The sequence below is a fragment of the Heterodontus francisci genome, chromosome 11 (assembly GCF_036365525.1).
Source record: "Heterodontus francisci isolate sHetFra1 chromosome 11, sHetFra1.hap1, whole genome shotgun sequence".
Classification (NCBI taxonomy): domain Eukaryota; kingdom Metazoa; phylum Chordata; class Chondrichthyes; order Heterodontiformes; family Heterodontidae; genus Heterodontus; species Heterodontus francisci.
The window spans coordinates 69,427,533-69,453,792 of NC_090381.1; the positions used below are offsets into that span (position 1 = coordinate 69,427,533).

General features: G+C 41.2%; 1 protein-coding gene across 1 annotated transcript; it reads left to right on the forward strand.

Moving 5' to 3' along the window:
• The first annotated feature begins 62 nt into the window (after positions 1-62).
• Positions 63-22,394, forward strand: ndufb5 (NADH:ubiquinone oxidoreductase subunit B5). The gene is made up of 6 exons (XM_068041471.1): positions 63-198; positions 7,703-7,788; positions 8,756-8,822; positions 12,683-12,744; positions 20,243-20,349; positions 22,145-22,394. Exons 1-6 carry the CDS (start codon positions 81-83, stop codon positions 22,263-22,265), a joined length of 561 nt encoding a protein of 186 aa, XP_067897572.1. The 5' UTR covers positions 63-80; the 3' UTR covers positions 22,266-22,394.
• The last annotated feature ends 3,866 nt before the right edge of the window (positions 22,395-26,260 follow it).

Genomic DNA, 26,260 nt, shown 5'->3' on the forward strand with positions numbered 1-26,260 from the left:
TTTCCCTTTGCCTTTATCAAAGATGGCGTCTACAGATTTCCTGTCCTTCAGACGAGAGTCGCGGCCTCGGACTAACAAATATGGCGGTACTGAGTGTGTTGCGGGCTGTGGGTGCCCTGTTGGTGCAGCGGCCTCCTTACAAACTGCAGTATCTGGCTGGAAGTACCCTACTTAGGGCCTTGCCTCGAGCTTCTAAAGGTATGGCTAGTATTTACCGACTCTTAGTTAAATTTTGCTGATTGTGTCTGGAAATTGATTGACCTTGTAAAGTGCAGCAGGTTACAACAACAGCTTATATTTATATAGTACATAAAAAATGTGCCAGGGTGCTTCTCAGGAGCATTGTAAGGCAAAATCACAGAGTCTATGAGGTGATATTAGGGCAGGTGGCCAAAACTTTGGTCAAATAGGTAGGTTTAAGGAGTGTTTTAAAGGGGAAGAAAGATAAAATAGTGGGAAGATTTAAGAAGGGGATTGCAGAGATTAGGATCTAGGCAGCTGAAGGCACAGCACCAATGGTGGAGTCACGAAATAAAAACAGAAAGTGCTGGAAATACGCAGCAGGATCTGTGGAGAGAGAAGCAGAGTTAATGTTTCAGGTCTATGACCTTTCATCAGAACTAGTAAAGGTTAGAAAAGAATTAGGTTTTAAGTAAGTTGTTGGGGGGGGGGTGGGGAGAGAGTTGGTAGGGAAGAGAATAAAAGGGAAGGTGTGTGATAGGGCTGGAAAGATTAAATAACAAAAATATCATGGGACAAAAACAAAGAGAGGGTTACTGCTTGTGGTGAAAGACAAAGCATTAATCCAGAGAGTGTTAATGGCAGAGTAATGAGCAGCTCTGTCCAAAAGGACCACATGAAAAACAGGCAGGTGGTTAAAAAATAAAATAATAGCCTTTTTTTTAAAAAGGCCAGTCATGCTCTGAAATTGTTGACCTCAGTGTTGAGTCTGCAACGCTGTAGAATGCCTAACTGGAAGATGAGGTGCTTCTCCTCGGGTTTGCGTTGATGTTCGCTGGAACACTGCAGCAGGCCAAGGAACAGCAATGAGGGCATGAGAACAGGGGGGCTGTGTTGAAATGGCAAGCAACTGGAAGCTCGGGGTCATGCTTTTGGGTTGAGCCTCCCCATCCAAAGGATCATCCTCCGCTATTTCCGCCACCACCAAACACATCTTCCTCTCCCCTCCCCTCCCCTCCCCTGTCAGAATTCCGAAGGGATCATTTCCTCCGTGACACCCTGGTCCACTCCTCCATCACCCTCGACACCTCGTCCCCTTCCCAAGGCACCTTCCCATGCAATCACAGAAGGTGTAATACCTGCCCTTTTACTTCCTCTCTCCTCACCATCCAAGCCCCAAACACTCCTTCCAGGTGCAGCAGCAATTTACTTGTACTTCCTTCAATTTGGTAAACTGTATTTGCTGCTCACAATGCAGTCATCTCTACATTGGGAAGATCTAAAGTAGATTGGGTGACCCCTTTCCGGAACACCTCCGCTCAGTCCACAAGCATGACCCCGAGCTTCTGGTTGCTTGCCGTTTTAAAACACCCCCTACTCTCATGCCCACATTTCTGTTGCAGTGTTCCATTGAACATTAATGCAAACTCAAGGAGCAGCACCTCATCTTATGATTAGGCACTCTACAGCATTGCGGACTCAACATTGAGTTCAACAATTTCAGAGCATGACTGGCCTTTTCTTAAATATTTTTCTATTTTTTATTTTATTTTATTTTTTAACCATGTGCCTGTTTTTCATGTGGTGCTTTTGGACAAAGCTGCCATTAACACTCTCTCTGGACACATGCTTTGTCTTCCACCACAAGCATTAACATTCTCTTTGCCTTTGTCCCATAACATCTTTGTCTCTACTACTCTCTGCTCTATCACACACCTTCACTTTTGTTCTCTTCCCCACCAATTCCCCCGTTCCCCCCCTCACTTGCTTAAAACCTAATTCTTTTCTAACCTTTGCCAGCTCTGATGAAAGGTCACAGACCTGAAATGTTAACTCTGCTTCTGTCTCCACAGATGCTGCTTGACCTACTGAGTATTTCCAGCACTTTCTGTTTTTATTTCAGCTTTCCAGCATCTGCAATATTTTGCTTTTAGTGGAGTCATGAAAATTGGGGATGCTCAAGGGGCTAGAATTGGAGTAGTGTAGATATATCAGAAGATTGTGTGGCTGCAGGAGATTACAGAGATATGGACGGGTGACACTATGGAGGGATTTGAAATCTAGGTGTTTCTTAATTGGGAACCAATGTAAGTCAGTGAGCATAGGGTGATGGGTGAACAGGACTTGCTGTGGGCAAGGACAGGGGCAGCAGAGTTTTGAATGACGTCAAGTTTACGGAGGGTAGAATGGAAGACAGGGCTGCAATGTGTTGGAATAGTCAAGTCTAGTGGTAACAAAGGCATGGATGAGGGTTTCAGCAGGTGAACTGAGGTGCGGGTGGAGTCAGATGATATTATAGAGGTGGAAAACAGTTTTAGTGATGAACCAGACAGGTAGTTGGAAACTCATCTCAGGGTCAGACATGACACCAAGGTTGCAAACAGTCTGGTTCAGCCTCAGATGGTTAAGGAGAGGAATGGAGGTAGGGAGTAAAGTTTGGCTTCGGTCTTCCCAATGTTTAGTTGCAGAAATTTTCTGCTTATCCAGTATTGGACGTCAGAAAGAAGTGTAACAATTTGTTGATGGTGGAGGTATCAAGAGAGGTCATGGTGAAGTATGGCTGGGGTGTTGTCAGCGTATTTGTGGAAACTGACATTGATTTTCGAATGATATCGCCAAGGGGCAGCACCAAGATGAGAGATTGGAGCTGGCCAAAGATAGATCCTTGGGTGACACCAAAGGGAATGGTGCAGGAGTGGGATGAGAAACCATTGCAGATGATTCTCTGGCTATGATTAGATAGATAAAAATGGAACCAGGTGAGTGCAGTCCCACCCAGCTGGACAACACTGTAGAGGCATTGGAGGAGGATAGTATGGTCAGCTCAATAAGGATGAGGAGGGTTGTTTATCTTTGTCATAGTCACATTGGATGTAATTTGTGACTTGGATAGCCGTTTTGATACTATGGCAGGGGTGGAAACCTAGTGGAAGGATTCAAACATGCAGTTCTGGGAGAGATGAGCACAGATTTGGGAAGTGACAACACATTCAAGGAGAGGCAAGGGAGTTTGGGCTAGGAAGAAAAAGGCCTGGAAAAATAATCTGCCTTTGCCATTTAAAGTGCTGAGATTCACATGCCTGTAAATTAGAGTTCCGGACAATGTTCACAGTTTCTTGTGAAGTAGATCTTTTCAAAGAAATCTGGTTCACTGGCTGGGAGGGCCTTCAACAAAAACACTGTTAGCAAAAAAACAAAACTCAATCTAAAACCTGCAGCAACAAAAAAACATTCACATGTACAAAACAAGATATAGAAAAATAGTGGACAGAAAACAAAATGAAAAAGCCTTTGGACTGAACAAAGGCGGGAACTATTGAAGGAGCCGGGAAACATTACAATCACCTTTGTTTACAATTAATTGTGAAAAATAAACACCAATACATCAGCTAGTTTTTTCAGGCCTCTTTGAAAGAAAAAAAAGCTATTGGGTAGAAATTTGATTGGTGATGTTCTTGTGTGAATGCTTATTGTCTTAATCCATGTTAAAGTATTTCAGGAATTTAGCATAGATACTTTAAGTGTTGCATGAGAACAGTAATCTCTATACTTGTACCAATGCAAGGAGAAAATGTTTGCTATATAGTTGCCTTAGACTATTCATACAGCAAGACAGGTCAACAGAGTGGATGACATTTAACAGCAAGTGAACGATACTCATTTTGTGTAAAGTATAGAGGGGTAGAGTTTCTGCTTGTTTATGCTTGCAATATCTTGTCAGAATAAGCCAAACCAGTGCAAAAGATTGGAGATTTTTAAACGTGAGTTACATCCAAAACAATTTGTGCTTTCGTTTTCTGCGATCTCTTATACTGGTTCAAGATTCAGTTTGTCTGGATGTGACACTGGCCACGGACCCATTTGAAATTTGCGTTAATTTGAGAAGGCTATTCAAATTGTGCTCATTTGCTTGGATCCATAGGCACTAGGGGACATATTTTAAAAGTGTTCTTATATCAAAAATATTTAATTTACTAATGTACTGATTAGGGTACACCAAAGAAACTACTAAATGGTTCAGTATAGTCATTTTCAGTGATTTTAAATCCAGTTAGTCACAGGTGGTGGAATGGACACCTGAGAGGGGGGGGAGAAACATTTTCAGCTGTATAAATAAAACTGTACCAGGTTACCACTGTTAGATACATCAAGGAATGCATTTTAATGGAAAGAAAATAATGATTATGTTCTATTCAGATAGGCTACCCGATTGTGCTGATTCATGGAAGATTCAAGGGCACATTTTCTGCTCAAAGCAGCAACTCTATTGCAGAATATTTTGACTTAATATGCTACGAGTACTTCCTTTTTTGTTAATTTTTTTGACGTCTTAGGTTTTAAAACTGAAAAGAATTCCATAGATACTGGAACTTTGGTATTTAACTGTAGGCGGACAGGAGCCGGCCACTGACTGAAAAGTCAGTGGCGAACCCGCTTTCGTCTTGCCTGGGGTCCAACCCGTATTTTTTGTTCTGAGGTGGGACTTCCACCCGCTTGAGGTAGGAAGTCCTGCCAAATGGAGCTGCGAGCCAATCCACGGGTTTTGGTTGCCTCACCGGTGGTAATCGGTCGGGCCCCAGTGAGGCAAGGGCGGTCGGTTGTGGAGACGGGGTGGGGGAGGGGTGGTGCGCGCGTTGGATGCTGGGGATGGTTGGAGTAACGGGGGCAGCCCTCCATCGGGCACAGGGTGCCCAATCACGAGGCCTCCCCCCCACCCCCAAGATGTTCGAGAGCCGTCTACTTTTGTCAGGTGGCTTCTCTTGGGTCTAGGATGCCCACTTACCACGCGTAAACCACGTGGAGGTGGGTGACCATTTAAGTGGCCATTTAAGGGCCTTGATTGGCCTGGGGCGGGCAATTTTTCACCGCCCTGCATAAAGTGGTGGGAGTGGGTCAGGAAGGGGTCCTGGAGCCTCCCACTCCATTTTACACCACCACCCCTGCCCCCCCCCCACCACCACCACCATCTCACTCTTTGGGGTGGTGTAAAATTCAGCCCTTTGTGTTTTTTTTAAAAAGAGGTCATCAGAAGGTCTTTTGGACTGAACTTGTAAACAACAATTACTGGAAGAATCAAGGAATGCCTAAAACAATCCCTTACTCGAAGGCACCTTTCTTCAGATAATTACCCAGCAGGGTTTTGCTTTGACTTGGGGAAAGATGTTTACAAACAAATGGCAGGTCAAGATTTATAGGGGTCGGGAGGCTTGATTCTTGTGGCACTGTTTTTTGTTTCGCTTTGGACAGTGAGTTGGGATATCGAAGTGGTAAAAAGAGTTGGAGAAAACTTGCCAAGGGAGCAAACCCCAACTCAGCTTGTTCCATCTCTTTGAAAATGCCTGCCAACTTTTCCATCTCTTTAAGAAGTGCTAAGTAGCAAGTGTAAGAAACTGCTTGAAATCCCTGTTGCTGCATTTTTTTCTGGAAAGCCTGCCTAAACCGATTTTCAACGTCGCCTGACAACTGTTCTAGGAAGATCCCAGTGACGGCCATCTGTGCATATTTGGGACGTCAAACCAAAACAAAGGACATCTGATATCCTTCCATATCTTCTGTTTTTTTCCTGAAGAATTAGCAAGTATTTGGCCAAAGTATTCTTTTTGTCTGCTTTTGTTTGCTTTTTTTTGTAATAGAGCTCTAAAGAGTAAATCTTTTTTTCGGTTAACCGATGTATGTATATGTATGTGTATGCTAAAGTAAAAAGAGAACTTTTATATTTCAATCTGTGTGTTAATGCTTTGCATCGCTACTGGTTAAGACTTGTTTTACAAGAAACTGATAATTTTGTTGTTTATTAAAGAAACCTGGTTGGTGTATTTTGTTCTGGGATACAAATAGAGCCCATGATTGACTGTATCAGTAACTAGGAAAAATTTAAATATATATGGTGACGGACCTGTGGAGAAGTGGAACTAGAAAAACAGTGCACTCCTCTCACCTCAGTTGTAACAATAAATTAAATTACATCATCAGACAAGATCAAACCAGCCAGTTAGCTGCCTGACATGGAATTGCAAGATGAGCGGCCCAAACTTTACAGTTTTATTAATGCCCTTGAACAAAGCAAAGGATAAGTTTAACCTATATTTTATAATAATCCTGTCATCCAGAAAACACTTCAGTTCTTGTGGTGCCCAGTGGTTGCGGTAAGCCTCAAGTGCATCAGCAGCCGTGCACAACCTATAGAAGGTTTTGAATACATCTTGGACTTATGGAAAGGGAGCAAATCACATTTAACTTGTATTTCTAAGGCATTTTTCATGTGCTCTGAGATGGTGCTGGGTACTTTATAAGGTGGAATCAAATTACAGCACATCTAGATCCATTTAAATAATTTCTATTTTTACTAAGAGTCTGTGTGGTCGTCACCTTTTTCCATTTTAGCTTTTCAGACAGCTTTCTTGGTGCCTCTTCATTAAGCTACTTGGTGATTGGAACAATGTGATTCTCTTGACAGTTAACCTCTAGGTCCTCAGCTATGTCTCCACATTGCCTTTAACACGGTGTGGAAGTCAGCCTGTTTTAACCTGTCCAATCAGACGTTGAGGAGGTGTACTTATCCACCCGGTCAACTATTAATCTACAAATTAAGTGAACCCAATTGGACAGAGGTCTGCTATGCTGGACCTTTGCTTGCATTTATATCTGTCCCTTTAATTTTTGCTGTCATTTCCAATGCACCTCCATGTTTTGGGGCTCCTTCTTATAAATTAGGTTAATTTACATAATAGTTTTGCATGTTCTTTCCTGTCATTTCAGCCTGTTCTTCATAGGCTGTTTCATCATCTTGCCAATGGAAAATGGGTGTCCAAGTTTACTAGACACTGAGCAGAACGTGAAGGTCCATTTAAAGAGCTCAATAGTTAGATTGTTGTTTCTGAACTTTGTTTTTTTGTTCTCATTTGGCATTTTGTTTTTCATCTGGCTTCATGCCATTTGCTGTGGGTTGCTTACACTGGGTACAATATCTGAATTAAAAATATGTATAATTATGTTAAGTTGACCATGGAAAATTGAGTGTAAGCAGCATTGTTCACTTAGCATGAACTTTGCATTTGTTTCAAACCATTTGGGTGTAAACTGCAGCCATATTGGAAAATCTACTCTAATATTTCTGTTTATAGTTTTTGAAACTTACTTTAATTGAAAGCTCATAAAATGAATGGTAGCCAAGTCAAAAAGTTTTTTGCTAGAGGTGAAGTTTTCTTTAATCATATTGTTTCTATTGTTTTAATCAAAAATAATATGTAAATGATTTTATATTCAGCTAAGTTTCTAAATCCTACAACAGTCCAGATCCTGACAGCGATTTTAAAGTTATCCAGCAATTTTGTGGTGAACTTGCCTGGGTGAATAAATCAGAACACATTTGAGTAGAAATATTATTTAGTAAAGTTCTGGTATATTTATATATCTATTTTATTAAGTGCTAAATGTTGTGACACTGCAGAGTTTGTACCCGAGATGCGTATAACGTTTTTTTTCTATTGCTTGAATGTGTTTGTGTTACTTTGTGTTCCAGTTGCAGTTCGTCATGGCAGTCATGGGAAACAGATGTTTGTCATCAAGTCTAGTCAATATTATGATCGCCGCTTTCTGCACCTCTTGGTATGTATCAAGGTTTCATCTGAAATTAGTGTCAATTAATCCATAAGCATAGAAAATATATTCTGCCTAATACTGAATGTGATGAAACATATTATTTAGCTTTGGAGCCATTGGTTAACAATCTGACTGGCACTTGATTTCGAAATGCTAGTTGTCAACTCGGTTTGTACTTCGTTGGTGCAAAAATATTGTAGGTGCAATTAATTCTGTACAAATAATATTGAGAATATTTGTCTTTATTGTGAAGCTTTTGAGACATTTAATAAAAAGGCATGGCCCTCTTTAAGAGTTCTCACTGTAAAGACCCTTGCTAATGTGTATTAAATTCATCCTGTTTGCCTTTAGTTCCTTGGCACAACAAGCATATTTATATGCTCAAGAATGTTCCTTTCTCTATAGATTAGAATTGTGACTCGTGCAAAGAAGACTAATGGATTAGTGTTGTAAAATCCTTTAAGTTCTCTGCACTCCTCCAATTCTGGCCTTGTACATCCCTAATTTCCATCGTCCTACCGAGTTCCCTCCTTAAACCTCTCCACTTTTCAATCTCTGTCCTCCTTTTAAGACATTCCTTAAACCTACTTTGACCAAGCTTTTGGTCACCTATCTTAATATCTCTTTATGTTTGATAATGCTTCTGTGAAGTGCCTTGGAATGTTTCACTACCTTTAAAGGCACTAAATAAATGCAAGTTGTCGGTGTTAATGTGTTATGATATAGTGTCTATATTTGAGGCAAGCTATATAGGTGTCCTGTACAGCCTGCTTATACTGCCTACTTGTACAATAGCAGTGCTTGCAGTGTTGTGGGAATCATATTTCGCTGCAAATTGTTATTTGGCAGCTTATTAGTGGTAATAGAATCACAAATATTTCAAACATCATTAAATTAGTGCATATGGCTTTAAAATACAATGAAAGTTGCATTGTTAATTTTGATTACAAATTCTCGATTTCTCTTTTTGCAGAAATTCTACATTTTATTAACTGGAATACCAATGGCTGCATTAATCACTTATGTGAATATTTTTATTGGTAAGTATTTTATAATGGTAATTATAAATGATGCAAAGATTATTATTAAATGAATGGTACAAGCAAATTGACATTGAAAGGGAATGGTAATATAGTGATTGTTACTGGACTAGTAATCCAGAGGCCTGGAACAATGATCCAGACAAAGTGAGAAAAAAAACCAATGTTCAGAAACAACAATCTACCTATTGAAGCTCTTTAAATGGACCTTCACGTTCTGCTCAGTGTCGAGTAAACTTGGACACCCATTTTCCATTGGCAAAATGATGAAACAGCCTATGAAGAACAGGCTGAAATGACAGGAAGGAGCATGCAAAACTATTATGTAAATTAACCTAATTTATAAAAAGGAGCCCCAAAACATGGAGGTGCATTGGAAATGACAGCAAAAATTAAAGGGACAGATATAAATGCAAGCAAAGATCCAGCATAGCAGACCTCTGTCCAATTGGGTTCACTTAATTTGTAGATTAATAGTTGACCGGGTGGATAAGTACACCTCCTCAACGTCTGGTTGGACAGGTTAAAACAGGCCTTACTTCCACACCATGTTAAAGGCAATGTGGAGACATAGCTGAGGAATTTAAATTCAGTTAATTAAATAAATCTGGAATAAAATCTACTATCGATTAATAGTAACTGTGAAACTACTGGATTGTTGTAAAAACTGTCTGTTTCACTAATGTCCTTAAGGAAAAGAAATATGCCAGCCTTACCCAGTCTGGTGTATATGCAAACCCAGACTCCTAGCAATATGGTTGACTACCCTCTGAAATGGCCTAGTAAGCCTCTCAGTTGTATCACATCTCTACAACAAAAAGTCTAATAAGAAGAAAAGCAACAGGCCAGTCAGCATCGACCTAGGCACCGGACACAACAGAGGCACACCCGGCCCAGTTGACCCTGCAAAGTCATTTTTGCTAACATCTGGGGACTTGTGCTAACATTGGGAGAGCTGTGTCCCACAGACTAGTTAAGCATTAGCCTGACATAGTCAATACTTAAAGAACCATACCTTTCTGCCAATGTCATAGAGATGTCCATCAACATCCCTGGGTATGTCCTTTCCCACCAGCAGGACAGACCCACCAGAGGTGGCAGCATAGTGGTATGCAGTTAGGGGTAAGTGGCCCTGGGAGTCCTCAACTTTAACTCTTGATTTCATGTAGTCTCATAGCATCAGGTCCAACATGGCTGATTGCCACCAGCCGTCCTTCCTCAGCTGATGAATCCATACACCTCGATGTTGAACACTACTTGGAAGAAGCATTGAGGGTAGCAAGGGCACAGAATGTACTCTGGGAGGAGGACTTCAATATCCATCCCCATGGATGGCTCAGTAGCATCAGTACTGTCTGAGCTTGCCGAGTTCTGATGGATGTAGCTGCCAGACTAGGCCTTGGCAGGTGATAAAAGAACCAACATGAGGAAAAACCTACTTGAATTCATCCTCTTCAAGCTACCTGTTGCAGATGCATCTGTCTGTGATAGTTTTGGTGGAAGTGGCCACCGCACAGTCTTTGTGAGGACAAAGTCCTGTATTTACTCCATATTTATTGTGTTGTGTGGCACTCCCATCATGCTAAATGGGATAGATTCAGATCTAGCAGCTCAAAAGTGGGCAACCATGAGGTGGTCCGAACAATTAACAGCAGCAGAACGGTATTCCACCACAATTTGTAACCTCATGGCCTGGCATATCCCTCACTCTACCATTACCCTGAAACCAGGATCTCAACTCTGTTTCACTGAGGAGTACAGAATAGCATGCCTAAAAATGAGGTGCCAACTGGTGAAGCTACAACACAGGACTACATGCATGCTAAACAGTGGAAGTAGCTAGAGACAGCTAAGCAAATCCACAACCAAAGGATCAGATCAAAGCTGTGAAGTCCTGCCAAATCCAGTTGTGAATGTTGGTGGACAATTAAACAACTCACGGGAGGAGGAGGTTCCATGAAAATCCCCATCCCCATTCTCAATGGTACGGAGCCAGCACGAGTGCAGAAGACAAGGCTGAAGTGTTTGCAAAGATCTTCAGCCAGAAGTGCTTTGGTTGATCCATCTCTGCCTCCTCCTGAGGTCTCCAGCATCACAGAAGCCAGTCTGCAATTTGATTCACTCCAGCTGATGTCAGAAATGGCTGAGCGTATCAGATACATCAAAGACTGTGAGCCCTAACAACATGCTGGCTGTAGTGCTAAAGTCATTTGTTCCAGAACTAGCTGTGCCTCTAGCCAAGCTGTTCAAGTACAGCTACGACATTGATATCTACCCAACAATGTGGAAAATTACCCAAGTTTGCCCTGTCTGCAAAAAGCAGTACAGATACAATCCAGCCAATTACCACCCCATCAGGCTACTCTTGATCATCAGCAAAGTGATGGAAGGAATCGCCGATGGTGCGATCAAGCAGTACTGAATCACCAATAAGCTGCTCACTGATGCTCAGTTGGGGTTCCAACAGGACCACTTGGCTCCAAAGCTCAATACAGCCTTAGTCCAAACATGGGCCAAAAGGCTGAATTTCGTAGGTGAGGCGAGAGTGACTGCCATTGACGTCAAGGAACCCGAACAAAATTGAAGTCAATAGGAATCATGAGGAAAACTCTGCACTGGTTGGAGTCATATCTGGCACAAAAGAAATTGGCTGTTGGACAGCAATCATTTCAGCCCCAGGACATCGCTGCAGGAGTTCCTCAGGTCAATGTCCTAGGCCTAACCATCTTCAGCTGTTTCATTAATGACTTCCCTCCTCTATAAGTTCAGAAGTGGGGATGTTTGCTGATAACTGTGTTCAGTTCCATTTGCAACTCTTCAGATAATGAAGCAGTCTCTGTCTGCATACAGCAAGACCTGGACAACATTCAGGCTTGGGTGATAAGTGGTAAGTGTCCACAAGACCCAGACAATGACAAGCTCCAACAGGAAAGTATCTAGTACCTCCCCTTGACATTCAATAGCATTACCATTGCTGAATCCCCCACTGTCAACATCCTGGGGGTCACAATTGACCAGAAACTGAACTGGACCAGCCACATGAATACTGTGGCTACAAGAGCAGGTCAGCGACTGGGAATTCTGAGGCGAATAACCCACTTCTTGACTCCCCAAAGCCTGTCCACCATCTACAAGGCGGAGGTCAGGAGTGTGATGGAATACTCTCCATTTGTCTGGATGGGTGCAGCTCCAACAACACTCAAGAAGCTCGACACCATTCGGGACAAAGCAGCCCACTTGATTGGCACCGCATCCATGACCTTTAACATTCACTCCCTCCACCACCAGTGCACAGTGGCAACAATGTGAACCATGTACAAGATGCACCACAGCAACTTGCCAAGGCTCCTTTGACAGCACCATCCAAACTTCCAACCCCTACTACCTAGAAGGACAAGGGCAACAGGCACATGGGAACACCAGCACCTGCAAGTTCTCCTCAAAACCATATACCATCCTGATTGCAACTATATCGCTGCTCCTTCGCTGTCAAAATCCTGGAGCTCCCTCCTTAACAGCACTGTGATTGTACCTACACCACATGGACTGTAATGTTCAAGAAGGCAGCTCACCACCATCTTCTCAAGAGCAATTGGAGATGGGCAGTAAATGCTGACCTTGCCAGCCACGCTTACATTTCTAAGGATGAATTTTAAAAAATTAAAATATAAATGTTATGAACTAGCAAAATATAACTTAATGTTTAATAGTTCAAGGAACACAATTGGGGAGCTGTGTAAAACCACATTTATTTCACTCGTGAGGGAAACTTAATTCACAAATATGACTAGGATGAATTATTCTTAGGAAGAGAATAAATAGCTTTTTTAAGAAATATGCCTATGGTGTTGCATTTGCAGGTGAGGCAGAGCTTGCAGAGATCCCTGAAGGTTATAGTCCAGAGCATTGGGAGTACTACAAGGTACAGTATGCTTATTAATCACAAGAAAGCTAATGCACTCATAAATTGCAATATTTCCAAAATGAGCTCAGCACCATTAAGATGCACATTAATTATCTGACAGTTGCAGTTAGGCTTGCCCTAGATGGCAAATTGTCCCACTCTTTGACTCATTTATGGAGGGAACAAAAACTAACTTTGCCTGAAATAAAATATGATTGTGGAGAGGTTAAATAGATTGGTGGAAGAGTGTTTAAACTAGCATTGCAGGGGTGTGGGGAAGTCTGGACTTGGAACTTGTTACAACCAAGGCGGGAGGAGTGCACTGTTTGTTCTAGTTTCACTTCTCCGTTGGTCACAACATGTATTTAAATTTTTTCCCACTTACTGATACGGTCAATCATAGACTCCCAGAATAAAACACACCAACCAGGTTTCTTTAATAAACAACAAAATTACAAGTTTATTCTAAAAAAAAACAGTCTTAACCAGTAATGAAGTAAAGCATAAACACACAAATTGAAATATTAAAGTTTCCTTTTTACCTTAGCCCGCTATCTCACTCACGCACACTCGCGCACACACGCACATACACCGGTTAACCGGAAAAATAAAAGGGATTTGTGTTTTAGAGCTCTATCACAAAATAAAATGACAAAAAATCACTTGGGTTAAATACTTGCTAATTCTTGAAGAAGAAAGAGAAGATATGGAATGATGTCTTTTGTGTTAGTTTGGTGTCCCAAATGCGTTTGGATGGCTTTCACTGGGGTCTTCTTAGAACAGTTCTTTCCAGGCGATGTTGAAGATCAGTTTGGGCAGGTTTTTCAAGAGATGCAGTGACAGAGGTTTCAGATAGGCCTTACAGTAGAAACGTGGCAACAGGGGTTTCACTTCCCACACATTCTGTACGCAGGGTTTCTTCAAATACAGTAGGAAAGAGGAGACTGTCACACTGGATATGCAGGGTCTCTTTCCAAGAGAGAGAAAGAGATGCCTTGGGAGGCAAAAACTAACTGTCTTCCAAGCAGTTTACACTCCAATTCACTGTCCAAAGTGAAACCAAAACAATGCCACAAGAATCAAGCCTCCTGACCCCTATAATTCTTGAACTGTCACTTCTCCGTAAGCATCTTCTCCAAGTCAAAACAACAAGCTGGGTAATTATCTGCAAACGTGTGCCTTCCAGTAAGGGCTTGTTTACAAGCTAAGTCGAGGAACCTTCTGGTGCTGTTTTTGAAAAAACACAATCTCTTCAAGCTTCCAGATGAATCAATGGCCATAATTCAACTATTGCAAAAAAATTGAAGCACTCTCATAACACCTCCACCTTTGGAGGACTTAAATGCCATTTTTAAAAATGCGTTTCATCACCAGTGTTAAAAAAACACAAGATGGAAACATTTTAAAACACATTTTCACACTCATACTCGTTAACTCTTTACCTGTAGTTAATATAGTTCTGCTTTGTACTGTCTTCGCATTCAGAGAACTCAAAACAAAGTTAGATTCTAGAAAAAGCAACTACAATTACATTAATTTTGTCAGCAATGTAGACAATCTTTAAGTGATAGGGCTATAATAAACTCCATCAGAATAGTCTGGCATTCTGCTTTTTAAATTTATCCACAAAGTTTATTACCAAATAAACCAACTGCAACCTTCCAAACAGAGCCCCTCAGTTGTTCCAAGTGGTCCTCCAAGTGTCACTATAGACCAGCACATCAAGGTAAACCACACAGTTAAGAACACTGGCTACCACCTGGTTCACTAGTCTCTGAATAGTGGCTGGGTCATCCCCTAGCCTGAATGGCATCACTGGGCACTGGAAAAGACCGTCTGGTGTGACAAAGGCTGATATTTCTTTAGCTCGGGGCGTTAAAGGAACGTACCAGTATCTCTTAAACAAATCTATTTTTGTAAGAAACGTGGCACTGCCCATTCTATCAATATAGTCTTCCAAGTGAGGCTAATGGGTAGGAGTCTGCCTTTGTTCCTTTCATTAACCTATGCAAAGTACAGTTGAACCATCAGGTTTAGGCAATAATGCTACTGGCGAATTCCAGCAGCTTTGACTGGGTTCTATTAGGTGGTTTTCCAGCATGTATTGGATTTCTGCTTTTACGTGGGCCTGTTTCTCTGGACTTAAGTGATAAGCGTGCTGTTTTATAGGAAAGGATTCCCCTACATCCACATCATGTGTGGCTAAGGTTGTACATCCTGGTTTATCCCTACAGACTCTTTTAAATGTTGTGAGTAGCCTTGTTAGGTGGTCTTGTTGTTCTGCATCTAAATATGAAAGCATAGTGTCCAATCTCCCTAACAATTCAGTGTTACCTAACCAGATAGTAGGAAGTTCAATTTGAGAATTGTCTAGGCCTCCTTCTGCTTCATCCTCGCTATCCCTTTCATCCTTCACTGTCCCTACTACCTGACATACCTGTGCTTGCTTATCCTCCTTTCAGCAAGAATATTGTTTCAATATATTGATATGACACAGCCGATTCTTTTTTGGGCGACCTGGCGAGTCAATCAAATAATTTACTTTACCAATTCTCAACCACTTTATATGGACCATTGTTTACAGGATTCACCCTGTAACAGCAGTAATACTAACAGCTCATTCCCTGGTTGAAATGTTTGGGTCTTTGCATGCTTGTCGGCCCATTTCTTAATGGTTGTTCAGGAAGCGTTAAGGTGCTACTGAGCCATTTTGCAAGTGCTCATGCACCGTTCCTGGAACACTGATACACAGTCGAATACACAAGATTCATCCCTCTGGTCCAAAAACCTTTCTTTGATTAGTTTTAGAGGACCTCTTATCTCATGTCTGTAAACTAATTCAAAAGGACTAAAACTGGTAGATTCATTAGGTGAACCCCTAGTTTCAAACAAAAGAAATTCTAGCCCTTTATCCCAATCATGGGGATATTCATGACATTATGATCGATCATCATTTTTTGGGTCTGATGGTACCCTCCTAAAGTTCCTTGTGTCTGTGGGTGGTGTGCTGAACACTTGAACTTTGTTATACCCAAATTACCCAAAATCTTCCCTGAAATATTTTGGACATAAAATTGGAACATTGAAATGACTGAATCTCAATCAGTAACCAATATCAAGTGAAGAACTTGGTTAACTTCTCTACCACTACTTTAGCAGAAATTGTTCTCAAGGGAATGGCCTCTGGGAACCAAGTAGCCGTATCCATAATAGTGAGTATATATTGGTGTTCTGCTTTTGTTTTCAGTAAAGTCCTACAAAGTCTACGAATACCCTACTAAATGTTTCCCCAGTAACTGGTATGGGAATTAGAGGTGCTGGTTTTATGGCAGGTTGCGGTTTTCCCACAATCTGGCACATTTTACAAAGCTGCACCACAGTCTTGGAAAGACCTTGGTCAGTAAAAATGTCGACTTGTACGTGATTTGGTCTTGCAGATCTCCCACATGTTCCACTGTATTAATTTTGTGCACTATCCTTAATAGTTCCTGGCGGTACCACTATCTGATGAACTACAATCCATTCTTCGTCCACAGTTCTGTCAGAATCCCATTTTTAATATAATAGCCTTCTGGAACTCCTTTTGCCTCAGCTTCTGTTAGAACTGATTGTACCACTTTATTTAACTCTGGATCAGTTTGCTGAGCCATGCTCAGGGAAGACTTATTAAACATTTCCTTTGGATTATCCAAATCACCCCCAAAAAATTTCAAATACTCGGCTATTTGTCTGTGGTGTCAATTTTACCCCCTGACAGAACTTGTTTAGCCATTACTCGGGTCACTACACATGAAGGAAAAATTCCTGGAACCTTTTCCTGCAACTGTTCTGTCTCCTTAACTTCACTTGGTTTTTCCGTGACTACTGGAGAAGCTACCACTTTTTGCTCCAGCCAAATCATTTCCCAGGAGTTGGTCAACTCCATCTACTGGCAAACTGTGGACAACTCCTACAGTTACCGTTCCAGACGTTAGGTCACACTCAAGGTGCACCTGATGCAAAGATATGGGTATATACTCCCTGCCAATACCATTCACTAAAACTTTAGCATTCGGTGCACTTGCTGGTAGAAAAGTTATGCATTACCCCAGCAAAAGAGTTTTGGTGGTTCCTGTATCCCTAAGTGTAACTATAGGTTTACCTGCCTCACTTGAGGGGTAAGCAGTTACTTTTCCTTTTGACAAGAATTCCCTATAACTCTCTGGTGTCTTATTCATGTCCCCTGCACTCAGTGGTTTTTGTACTTGGCCTTACAGCTACAGCCTCATGTGTCTTACTCTGTCAGGGCCCCTTTCTCTGCATTGGCTTTGTGTACCCCAATAAGTCCCATGGGTTTACCCCGCAACTTCCAGCATTCTGCACAAAGATGTCCCACCTTGTGACAATGGTAATACTTAGGTTTGCGGGTCTCACTTCCACCCTCACCATCTTCCTTTCTGGCCTGAGGAGAAGAATCCCGGGCCATTCCCAGCTGTCCCTTCTTGTCCCCGGCGACTTGCCTTCCTTTCACCCTCCCACCTTCTATCCTTTTCAGGTTTGTAGGAGTGACGGACACACGGTTTGGGCTTATACACAAGCTCATAATCATCAGCAATTTCTGCTGCCTGTCTGGCCGTTGAAAACTTCTGGTTCTCTACATGGGTTTTTACTAATGGAGGGAGTGAATTTTTAATTCTTACAGGAAAATTAATTCCCCAAGGTTCTCATACATGGCCTCCATCTTTAGTGCCCGTATCCAACAATCAAAATTCATTTGCTTTACCCCCTCATTCTATATAAGTCTGCCTGGACAATCTCCGAAGGTTCCGATATTTCTGCTGGTAAGCTTTAGGGACGAACTGATATCCTATGAGAATCACCTTTTTTGCGATCTCATAATCTGCAGAAGTCTCCTCAGAAAACATGGCATAAATCTCATGAGCTCTGCCCATCAGCCTGCTTTGCATAAGCAGTGTCTACCTTTCCTTTGGCCACTTCATCTGTTTGGTTATTTTTTCAAAATAAATGAAAAATGCCTCTACATCCCTTTTTCAAACTTAGGGAGGGCTTGTACAAATTTAAACAGCTCTCCACTGGGTCCTGGGCTGGACTCAGATCTATCTTCACCAGAACGTTCCTTGGAGCCAAGGCCACTCTTTTGTCTTAGTTCCATCTTTTTAAATTCGAATTAATTTCCTTCTCTTTCTCTTTGAAATGCTCTCTTTTTTTCCCTTTCCTCTTTTTCAAATTCAACCTTCTTTATTGTCAATTCTCTTTCAAGCTCAGGTTTTTTTGTTCCATTCTATTTCTATTCTTTTTTCTGTTGAAGCTTAAGTTTTTCCATTTCTTTTTCTTTGTCAATTTCAAGCTACTTCATCTGTAACTGAATTTTAGCTAATTCAACTGCACTACCCTCTGGTTTACCACATTCTTCCAATTGTAAATGTTGTTCTATTACTTCAATTACGTCTGCTTTCTTAGATCCTGTTTTTCACTCAACACCAACAATTCTGCCAGATCCTTTAGTTTAACCTTGGTTAAGTGTCTCAAATCGCTCAGAATACAGCCTCCTTCCACAGAAAAGTCACGGCATCTGTTAAAGACATACCAGTGATGTAGACTTTATTACACAAGAAACCTCGTTCTTTTTATTTTTTCTTTTTCAATTATTATTACCCCGCTTACAATTGCATGTCGTCGACGTTGGATTTATCCCATAAAGAGCCCATAATTATATGTTACGACCGAGGCCAGAGCAGTGCACTGTTTATTCTAGTTCCACTTCTCCACAGGTCACAACATATATTTAAATTTTTTCCCACTTACCGATACAGTCAAGCATAGACTCTATTTTTATCCCAGAATAAAACACACAAACCAGGTTTTTTTAATAAACAACAAAATTATCAGTTTATTATAAACTAGTATTTACCAGTAATGAAGTAAAGCATAAACACACAGATTGAAATATTAAAGTTCCCTTTTTACCTTTAACACTCAAACACTAACAGACATACAAACACACACTAGTTAACCAGAAAAATAAAAGGAATTTGCATTTTAGAGCTGTATTACAAAAAAAAGACAAAATACTTGGGTTAAATATTTGCTAATTCTTGAAGAAGAAACAGAAGATATGGAAAGGTGTCCTTTGTTTTAATTTGGCATCCCAAATGCATATAGATGGCTGTCACTGGGTCTTCCTAGAACAGTTCTTTCCAGGCGATTTTGAAGATCAGTTTGGGTAGGCTTTCCAAACTATGCAGCAACAGAGGTTTCAGAAAGGCCTTACAGCAGAAATGCAGCAACAGGGGTTTCAGTTCCCACATATCCGATATGCAGGGTTCCTTCAAATACAGGAGAAAAGAGGAGACTGACACACTGGATATGCAGGGTGTCTTTCCAAGAGAGAAAGAAATGAGCTGGGTTTCCTTGGCAGGCAAAACAAACTGTTTTCCGAGCAGTTTACTCTTCAACTCACTGTCCAAAGTGAAACCAAAACAATTTCACAAGAATCAAGCCTCCTCACCCCTATAAATCTTGACCTGTCACTTCTCCAAGTCAAAACAATAAGCTGGGTAATTATCTGCAAGCACGTGCCTTCCAGTAAGGGCTTGTTTACAAGCCAAGTCCAGGAACTTTCTGGTGGCCTTTTTTTAAAAAAAAATACAAAGTTCAGTATCTCTTCTAGCTTCCAGATGAATCAATGTCCGTAATTCAACAATAAGTCCTTAAAACATATCTTGCAAAAAAACAAGGTACTCTCGTAACAAACTATAGAACACAACAGGATCAATAAAGCTGTTGGAGTAGAAGCAAATGGTCTTAACTGAAATAAATAGTGAAAAAATAATACCAAAGGAGAAAGGCAAATAAAGCAGCTTTGAAGTCATGAGAGACAAACCACTTCTGTGGAAGAGACAAGAGATATCACAAAGTTGAAAGCGAGAAACAAATAAAGGTCAATTTTCATTTTTAAAAAAAGTCATGATTGAGTGGCTTATGTGTGATGACCTGAAAACAAAATTGGAATTTTAGAAACATTAATAACTATGGTGGGTGTCATGATTAGGGATTTTTTGGTTGTACTTTTGTCTCCCGTGTCAGAAGTTTGAGAGTTCAAACCCCATTACGGACTCTATCATATCCTAGATGGTGCAGTGCTGAGGGTTTGCTGCAATGTTGGAGGTACCATCTTTTAGATGGGACGTTAAACTGAGATCCCTCAGTATTGCACTGAAGTGCCAGTCTAGACTCTGCGCTGAAATCTCTGGAGTGGGTCTTGAATCCTAACGAGGTGAGAGTGCAACTACTGAGCTCGCACTAAACTTGACGAGGTCTTGTCTGTGGGGACTAACCAAGGAGAAGCATAGATTCTGGCTATGGAGAATATTGATAGAGTAAATTATTTCTCTCCTCATGCTGAGGAGCTCTAGAAGCTGGAGAAGGAATGAACTATATATTTTTCAGTAATAATGCGTTAGGGACCTTTTTTATAAATAATTCCATGTCCAGTTACACTATTCTGTATTTGCAGCATCCCATAACTAGGTGGATTTCAAAATATGTCTATGACCCACCTGAGAAGAGTTATGAGAAAATGATGGCCCTTATTTCTATTGAAGCAGAGAAAGCAGACCTGAGGTAAGGTCGAGAAAATGTATATAATCATGATAACAGCATTTCCATGATTACTTTTAAAGCAGTATATTTCAAAAAGTATACTAAAATTGAAATTGTCATTTATCAAAGGACAGTGGTGGTATCAACCTCCCAAGCATCCGCCTTCATGTAACACAGTCCTTTTAAAAATAAGACAAATATATCTTTCAAAAAAGTAACGAGTGCTGACAGTTTTCAGAATTTAAAGCAACTGACAGAGCTGAAGTGTCTCATTTACATCTACGTTTGTGAATTCTGATTTATTTGACATAGCACTTTGTTACAAAGAAGATGCAGATTGAGAGTCAATTTTGGTGAGGAAGGATTATGTGCAAAGAAATGTTCTTATCAAGAGGCAGATTTATATTGGGAATATGAAATCAACCTCATCAAAAGAGCTTTTTGAAACCTTTGGTAATCGAAAAAGGTAATTGGTAGGACTTGTCCCAGAACTATGCTTGCATATCAGCTGCAAGTTGATTAAGATTAACATTGGCAGGGGCCTGGGAGCAAGCTTTCTGTTCATATCGTTGGCTAATTCATGATTCTGGAGACTGGGGATCAAAAATGTTTAACAGATTGGGAGTTGTTTACCTTTAAGATATGCTTTTGAGTTTCATACAAACTAGCAAAAGTAGGCTATTCGGCCCCTCAAGCCTGCTGCACCATTCTATAAAATCATGGCCGATGTGTTTCTGGACTTGACTCCCTTGTTTGTCAGGAATCTGTCTACCTCTGCCTTATAAATATTCAATGACCCTGCCTCCACCACTCTCCAGGGAAGAGCGTTCCAAAGACACTCAACCCTCTGAGAAAAAAATTTCTCCTCATCTGTCTTAAATGAGAGACCCCTTATTTTTATACTGTGCCCCCTAGTTTTAGTCTCTCCCACAAGGGGAAACATCCTTTCAACATCCACCCTTTCAAGTCCCCTCAGGATCTTGTATGTTTCAATAAGATCACCTCTCATCCTTCTAAAGTCCAATGAATACAGAAGATAACCCTCTCAGCCCAACAATCAGTTGAGTGAACCTTCTCTGAACTGCTTCCAATGCAATTATATCCTTTCTTCAGTAAGGAGACCAACACTGTACACAATACTCGAGATGTAGTCTCACCAATGCCCTGTACAACCGTAGCAAAACATCTCTACTTTTATATTCCATTCCCCTTGCAATAAACAACAATATTGCATTTGCCTTCTTAATCGCGTGCTGTACCTGCACACTAACGTTTTGTGGTTCGTGTACTAGGACACCCAGATCCCTCTGTACCACATAGTTCTGCAGTCTCTCTTAATTTAAATAATACGTTGCTTTTCTATTTTTCCGGCCAAAGTGGACAAGTTCACACTTTCCTACATTATACGTCATCTGCCAAATCTTTGTCCACTCACTTAACCTATCTATTTCCCTTTCCAGACTCCTTATGTCCTCTTCACAACTTACTTTCCTACCTATCTTTGTGTTATCAGCTAATTTGGCAACCATGCATTCTGTCCCTTCATCCAAGTCATTGATATACGTTGTAAATAGATGAGGCCCCAGCACTGACCTCTGTGGCACTCCACTAGTTACAGCTTGCCGACCTGATAACGACCCATTTATGCCTACTCTCTGGTTTCCTGTGACCTAACCAATCCGCTATCCATGCTAATATGTTACCCCCCTATACCATGGGCTCTTATTTTGTTTAGTAACCTTTGATGTGTACAGTGGCAAAATTGTTTTGACTGTTTGGGTTGTTAATTTATGTGTTCTGCTTTCTTTAATTATAGGCTGAAACAACTTGAGGTTCGCCGTCTGATGAGAGAGAGAGGTGACGGTGCTTGGTATCAATATGAAACACTTGATAAAAACTTGATAAGTAATTCACAGAAGTCAAACCCAGATTACTAGGTGGACAAAGATTGCTGGAGCATGCCATTTACCTATATCAAGGATGTGTGAAGTTGTTTAATAAATTATATCATGTCAGTGTTTGCATTTATATTCTTTTGACAAATAAAGTCTCTTACTCCAATTGAAGTATGACTATGTTTTTTTTTAAATAAAAGTTTTCATAACCTTTTTCATGTTGCACAGTTGTAGACCATCTACTTATTGCAATTCTCTCCTGCAGTTCTCTATGTAGTGAGTTCCTGTTTTTAAGCTAGGACATTTGGGTAATATATTTAGGGATGAAAAGTGGAAGAATCTAATATAAAAGCCACTCCTTTTTCCACCTCTTAATTTCCCGCCTTTCTGGGGAAGAAGTGTGATGTGACTGCACTTGTAGTACTGTGAACAGTTCTGATCTCCATATTATGAAAATAATATAAAAACACTGGAGAAGATGCAAAAAATGATACCAGAACTGAGTGATAAAACTGAAGAACTGAGCTGTAAGAATCCACAATAGCTCAAAACCACACACACAGGTGAGCTGTACAGCCACTAAGGGGTTAACTGTAACACTCAGAGGGGTGAGCTAACTGAAACTCTGGCTCATCAAGAGACTGAGAGTGCCATTATCACAGACAATGGCAAAGGGAACTGCTATTATAGAGCACAATTAGTTCCTGCCAGGAATAAAAGGAGTATTAACACTCAGTCAACCTTGAAACCAGGTATCCCTCACCATGGGGAGGGGATTGCATTGTCTTCTTCCGAAGAAGGGTCACTGACCCGAAACATTAACTCTGCTTCTCTTTCCACAGATGCTGCCAGACCTGCTCAGTGGTTCCAGCATTTCTTGTTTTTATTTCAGATTTCCAGCATCCGCAGTATTTTGCTGTTATTATTGCATTGTCTTCTGTTGTGTAAACAGCGGAAGCATTGACTGTGTCCATACAGTCCCGTCTAGACCAGGACATGGAATAAACCAAGGTAAAGAGGTGCTAAGCACCGGAGTACTCAAGGGAATGGTAACAGGATCTGTGCCTGTGATATGAAACATCATAAAAGAAGATGACGGAGAAGAAGGACGGAGACCGGTTATCTCTAGATCCAGGCCTACAGTCAACACTGGTAATGATCAGCTGTGTGGGTGGTTATAAGTTTCAGCCAAATGGTAGAGAAGTTTGTGTTGTGAGGTATTTTGTAAATTTCAGTCAACCTTGTAAGGGGGTTTGTAATGTGCAGTATTCATAGAGGAGTTTGTACTGTGGTGGGGTGGGGTGAGGGGAGGTGATTTTGTGAATTCAATAAACAAATGAATCTGAGGTTGAGCCAAACCCTGTGTTGCGTGCATTTTATTCTCGTAATTCCTGGAGTCCAAGAACTATTGTAAGGGGGTACGGGAATGGAATCTCTCAGGCAAGCCACCCACCTGCCAAGAAGAACATCGATTTTAAACTGCTGATGGTGAAGAAAGAACTTGCTTTAAAAAACAATTGGAGACTTTGGCTGGAGAGAGACATTAGCATATCAACAGACAAATACGACAAAAGAGCTGCTCCAATTTAATCCACAATGTACTTTTGATTATCAGATGTTGAAGCATTCCAGGTTAACTACTAAGATGGCCGAATACACAAACAGACGTCATCGGGCCAGTTTGGTCACATGACTGACTGACTTGGATTTTTTTTGAATTTGAGCTTCCAGTAGAATTTTAAACTCAGAAGGCTGTTAGCTCTTGGACGGAGAACACCTCTCTCCCGTCTGCTCTCCTCTCGCTCTCACCAGCTTTGGAAACCATTGAGAGAAAAGTCTCCTACAGTGAACAAGGTTTAAGAAGAATACTGGGCCCCAACGAAAAGTAAGAGCTGTCTACAATCAAGGACTCTACGGCGAGCTGGAAACACAAAAAACCCCTTTTAGAGACTGCCTCAAACCTCTCCATTTTATTTTTTTTCTTTTCTGTCCCCATTTGCATGTGTAGCTTGTATATCCATAGACATTAACCATATTAGAATTTAGAGTCAAAGAGCACTGAAACAGGCCCTTCGGCCCACCGAGTCTGTGCTGACCATCAACCACCCAGTTATACTAATCCTACATTAATCCCATATTCCCTACCACATTAATCCCATATTCCTTACCATTCTCTTACCTACACTATGGGTAATTTACAATGGCCAATTTACCTATCAACCTGCAAGTCTTTGGTGGTGGGAGGAAACCAGAGCACCTGGCAGAAACCCACATGGTCACAGGGAGAACTTGCAAACTCCACACAGGCAGTACCCAGAACTGAACGCAGGTCGCTAGAGTTATGAGGCTGTGGTGCTAACCACTGTGCCGCCCAAGATTAAGATTAAGGTTTAATAAATTGCACTTTTCTTCTTTAAACCTAAAGAAAACCTGGTGTGCTCATTTCTTTGCCTTACAATTGGAAAGCTGCAAACAAGGATTCATAAAAGGGAGGAGCTCAAAACGCAGTGTGTTTAAAAATTATAATAAGACCAGGTGAAGACAGTAAGATCCCGAGGCACCTTTGTCACCTGATCATAACAGAAATTTGGGGGCTAGCGTCCGGAATTTTACCCACAGACAAACAAGAGAAATTGGAAGTGGGAAGCCAATTTGTTCCCAAACAAAAAGAGCAAATTTTAATATAGGTTTTCTTGTGGTTGTGTGTGATTGAATACTAACTTGTCTAACTGAAGTGAGTAGCTCTCCAAACCAAGGTGAAGTAACTTGGGATAAGTTAAAAATACTGTCTATGGAGGAGTTGAGCAAAATGGCTGAGCAGTGTGGGATCATTGTATGTGGCAAGGCTTGGAAGTCTGAATTCCTAAGGCTAGTGGCCAACCATTTTACCCTTGAATCTGAAGAAGCAGAAGCAGAATCTTACAGGGTATTGTTAGCAATGAACGATCGGAACAGAGGAAACCTGAATTTGAGGAAAGGGAAAAAGAGAGAGAGAGGCAGGAGATGGAGAAAGAGAGAGCCTTCCAAAAGAAATGTGAAGAGAATGAAAGGCATGAGAGAGAGAGAGAGAGAAAGAATATTCCAGAAAGAATCCAAAGAGAGAGCTGAAGTGGCTTGAGTTAACTAGGGGAGGACAGAGTAACTCCAGTGAAAACATGGCCAATATTGAGGAGCACAATTCAGGGCTGGGTACAAACTTGCTAAAACTTGCTCAACTAATTTCAAAATTTAATGAGGAAGACGTGGAAGCGTTTTTTGTGTCATTCGAGTAACTGACAAGGCAGCTAAAATGGCCAGCTGAGACCTGGTCTCTTTTACTGCAAAGCCAACTAACCGGAAAAGCCCATAAGGTTTATTCCTTGTTGCCAGATGACAGTTCATCAAATTATGAACTGACCAAAAATGCTATCCTCGGGGCATATGAATTAGTACCCAATGCCTATCGCCAAAAGTTTAGAACCCTCAAGAAACAAGCCAATCAAATGTATTTGGAGTTTGAAAAAAGCAAGCAGCTGGCTTTTGACCAGTGGCTGAGGGCTTTAAAAATACAGCTCAGCTGTGAGATTCTCAGAGAAATAATTCTGTTAGAGGAATTTAAAAGCTCTCTCCCACTCTCAATAAAAACCCATGTGGAGGAGCAGCTGGTTCAGGGAGCCTGGCAAGCAGCCGTTCTGGCCGATGAGTTTGCTTTAATTAATAAGTCAGCTTCCCAGGGGAGAACCTTTCCTAATCATCCCCACAAATCCGAAAAGAACAAAGGGTGGGAAGGTGATATCCGCCCAGGCTGTCCTGGAAGAGAAAGGAAAGCAGGAGACAAGGGGCACTCCTCCAGCCAAAAAGGAAGGTGCTGTGAGCAAGAGTGAGACATGGAGACCTGTATGCTTTCATTGTAATAAAGCAGGGTATTTAAAAGCTGACTGCTGGAAACTAAAGGGAAAACCGGTAGGGTTAATCAGGGAACACCCGCTCAGTGAAGACGGGACCCTGATGGAAAACACAGAACAAGCTGTGGCTTTAACTGCAGTAAGAGTGCAACC

Excerpts from the sequence above, each read along its gene's own strand:
- ndufb5 (XM_068041471.1), top strand. The coding sequence starts at position 81 with ATGGCGGTACTGAGTGTGTTGCGGGCTGTGGGTGCCCTGTTGGTGCAG. Across the intron at positions 12,745-20,242 it reads AGCATTGGGAGTACTACAAG|CATCCCATAACTAGGTGGAT; the intron begins GTACAGTATGCT and ends CTGTATTTGCAG. Across the intron at positions 20,350-22,144 it reads GCAGAGAAAGCAGACCTGAG|GCTGAAACAACTTGAGGTTC; the intron begins GTAAGGTCGAGA and ends CTTTAATTATAG.